General features: G+C 51.0%; 1 protein-coding gene across 1 annotated transcript; it reads right to left on the reverse strand.

The window, feature by feature from the left end:
• Nucleotides 1-796: 796 nt before the first annotated feature.
• LOC127218506 (constitutive coactivator of PPAR-gamma-like protein 2) lies at nt 797-2,249 on the reverse strand. Its single transcript, XM_051179540.1, has one exon. It carries the CDS (start codon nt 1,870-1,872, stop codon nt 1,162-1,164), a length of 711 nt encoding a protein of 236 aa, XP_051035497.1. The 5' UTR covers nt 1,873-2,249; the 3' UTR covers nt 797-1,161.
• Between the last annotated feature and the right edge of the window lie 947 nt (nt 2,250-3,196).

A 3,196-nucleotide genomic window follows, 5' to 3' on the forward strand; every position in this document is an offset into this window, starting at 1 on the left:
CTGTTTAGTTTCTGAATCCCCAAACCCCCACTCCGGGGAGGACAACCCCCAAAACTCTGGTTGGGAAATAGGTTTGCAGTTTCTTGCTACCTAACCCTGTGCTGCTTTTGTTTCTTCTTCCTGCCCACCTCCTTACTTCTCAAGCCTTGCTATTCTCTACACGTAGGGACTTGAAACCTAAGAGTATGGGAAAGAAACAGTGTAACAGCAGTGGTGCCAAGAACCGGGGATGCTGCCAAGCTTTTCCCCAAGCTCCATATGCAGTGACCCAACTTACTCAGGCTGGACTTACATTTTAAGCCCATGGGGCCTTGGCATTTCTTTTTGCTTCTGCTCAATTTCTTTAACTATTTAAAACAACATCCTCCAAAAACCGTGAAGCATTCAAATCTAGCCAGTTCTCACAGACGTGGATAAGGTCTGGCATCTTCAGGAAGTTTCCCTGGATCATTTTAGCTCACAGATATCACCCCACCCACCTAGCCAAACATGTACTGTACTTACTGTCTGTACCAGAAAGCATAGTCACCATGCATTTACATCATGAAATAAATGTTTCATATGTGATCTTCCAAGGGCAGGAACAGTGTCTCATCATGGCTTTGAAAACCCCCAGTCTTTGAAACCCCCTACTCAGCCTGCTCGTCTTCCTGAACAGGGACTCAATCAGTGAATTGTTTGTTTGTTTGGGCTAAGGCACGCCAAGATAAAAGCATGCTGAAATGAAAAGGAGTCAATGGATGGATAAAAAAAAAAAAGCGTTAGGTCAAATGGGAGAAAATATAGAAGAAAGGTGTTTGACTAACATCTGTTTTATTTGCCATGAGGTTGACAAGAGATATACGGCAGGGAATGTCAACTGGAAAATGAAGAAAAACATATTTCAGTTTGAGGGAAATGATAGCAAGAGAAACATGAGCAATTGTGCGTCAATTCTGCTAAAACCAACAGGTAGGCCATTTGGGTAAGTAAAGGGAAAGGGGGTTACTAGGATGGCATGGATAGAGGTACAGTCATGTAGGTAAGTGAATTGGTAGGAAGCCATGTGAAGGGGGCACAGGTGGATAAAATGGTCGCCATTAGATTAGCTGATTAGGTGAGTGGCAGGTAAGTCAGTAAATGGTTAGGTGTTTAGTCTGGAAGGAACAGGTGTGGGGCATTTCATTTAAAATCTGACCCCTCCCTCACCTTGACCCGGAAGCGGATGAGTGCTAGCCTCACGCAGTGGCTCAGGCAGGCAGGTGGCAGGAACCAGGCCCGCGGTGGAGGGGTGCCCTTGTTGCCCACGTGTCCCACGATCAGTTGCGCAGTCTGCCGCTCCGCCTGGCACCGACGGCCCCATTCGGCCAGTCGGTCTTTCCCCAGGCCCCCAGGGAACATGACCACCAGCTCCAGGCCGTCGCCGCCCGGATAGGCACAAGCCTGGCACAGCGCTGACAAGTAGCCCAGCATGGCATTCCACTGGCCGCCACAAACCCAATCCGTCTGGTAGCCACCATAGAGCCGCGGCAGCGCCGAGCCCGCGTCTACCAATACCCGAGCCCCAGGCAGCGGAGGGGGCGGCGGCGGATGCAGCCCTGGCGGCGCTTGGCCGTGATGGTGGAAATGGTGAGCAGGGTGATGGTGCCGAGTCGGCCCCGCGCCCCCGGAGTAAGCGCCAAAGGCAGCGGGCGGGAGCGGCGGCGGCAGAGGAGCAGAGCCCCTGGTGATGCGTGGAGCCCCGGGCGCTAGGGCTGCTGGCGGCAGCTGGCGGTGCAGGTGTTGCTGCTGCTGCTGGCGCGAGACGGTGCGCGCGAGTTTGAGGAGGTCCACAGGCACCACAGCCCCGGGACAGCGCTTCTCCAGGAACTCTTGGAAGCCCTGGACGCCCATGCTTCCTCCGTGGGCAGAAGGAACAGCGGCTGCGCAAGCGGGCCACTCGGCGATCCCCGCGCGAAGCTGGAGGCGGGCGCGTGCGCACTCCGCGGGGGGTAGGGGCGAGGGGGGCGGGGAAAGGGTTCACGACGGGAGGGGCGAGGGAACGTGGGCGGGGAGGGGAGGAGACCACAGACTGGGTGCGGGTGGAGAGCAGAGGTGAGGCTGACCAGACTCAGAAGAGGCTGGGAAGATAAAAGCGATGACAATTCGTAGTCACTTCTCTTTTTTCCGTTCCCCTCCGCTGCTCTTCTTCACTGCTTCAAAGGGGGTGAAGCTTCTGCCTTCCACCTCCGGGAGCCATGTTGCCTCGTCTTCTCTGTGATACTCGTTTTCTAGCTGGGGGAGGAGGATCGGGGCGGGGCGAGGAGGATGGGTATCCTGGGAGTTGTAGTCTTTTCCCGGATGGCCTCAGGGTGCAGTCGGAGCCCCTGACGACCACCCATGTCAAGCCTTGATGTGCACCACGTCAGAAGAAGCAGGACATGAAAATATGTGTATAGGATTTGTAACAGACACCCAGTATCCAACCGAGTTGCCTCAGGAAATTATACCGCCATTCCCAGGGAAAGGAATGGAGGTGATGCATCATGGGAAAGGAAATACAGAGGATTGATTGAATTTGGCTAAAGTGAGCTAAAGTTCCATGAGAGAGAGAATTTTCCCTTCCACAGAAAAGAGGATATGCATAACTCTAAATGAATGAATGGACAAGAACACACATGAAACATAACAACCATTTCTATATCAATCCACTTGTTTTTGGCTGCTGTCATTCTTTGTGAAGAGTTGTCCCCCTTAGGAGTAGTAAAACATTTACCTAAAACAGTGCACAGACAAAATGAAATTGACTATAATTTTCCCTCAGTATCTCTGGTTAGGGAGATAAAAACACCCACACAAATTCAACTACAATGTGCACCTTATTAGTCCTCTCTAAGCTATGCCATATGGTTAGGGGATTTGCTTTCAAACCTACTGAATTTGCCCATGTGGGAGCAATTCAAAATTGCTGCAAGGGCTCTAATTTGATCACAATCTTTTAAAAATTATGTTTTCAGCATGCTTCTCCAATGAAATCCATGTAATGTCTGTCTTCTGTTAAGCATTTAAGGCCTACTCCTTCAGCCAGAATACAGCAGAAAATCAGATGTGTCATGAAGAATAGTCACATCTGGCTTGGAATTTAGTGAAAGGTGACCGACAGAACATGAAAGTACAGAACCCAAAAGTGATCATGATGAGTGATGTCAGAATGGCCTGTTAGGATGAAAATGCAAAC

The sequence above is a fragment of the Phodopus roborovskii genome, unplaced genomic scaffold, assembly GCF_943737965.1.
Source record: "Phodopus roborovskii unplaced genomic scaffold, PHOROB, whole genome shotgun sequence".
Lineage (NCBI taxonomy): Eukaryota > Metazoa > Chordata > Mammalia > Rodentia > Cricetidae > Phodopus > Phodopus roborovskii.

What these genes read in the sequence shown, in the direction of transcription:
- LOC127218506 (XM_051179540.1), bottom strand. Translation starts at nt 1,872, where the DNA reads ATGGGCGTCCAGGGCTTCCAAGAGTTCCTGGAGAAGCGCTGTCCCGGG.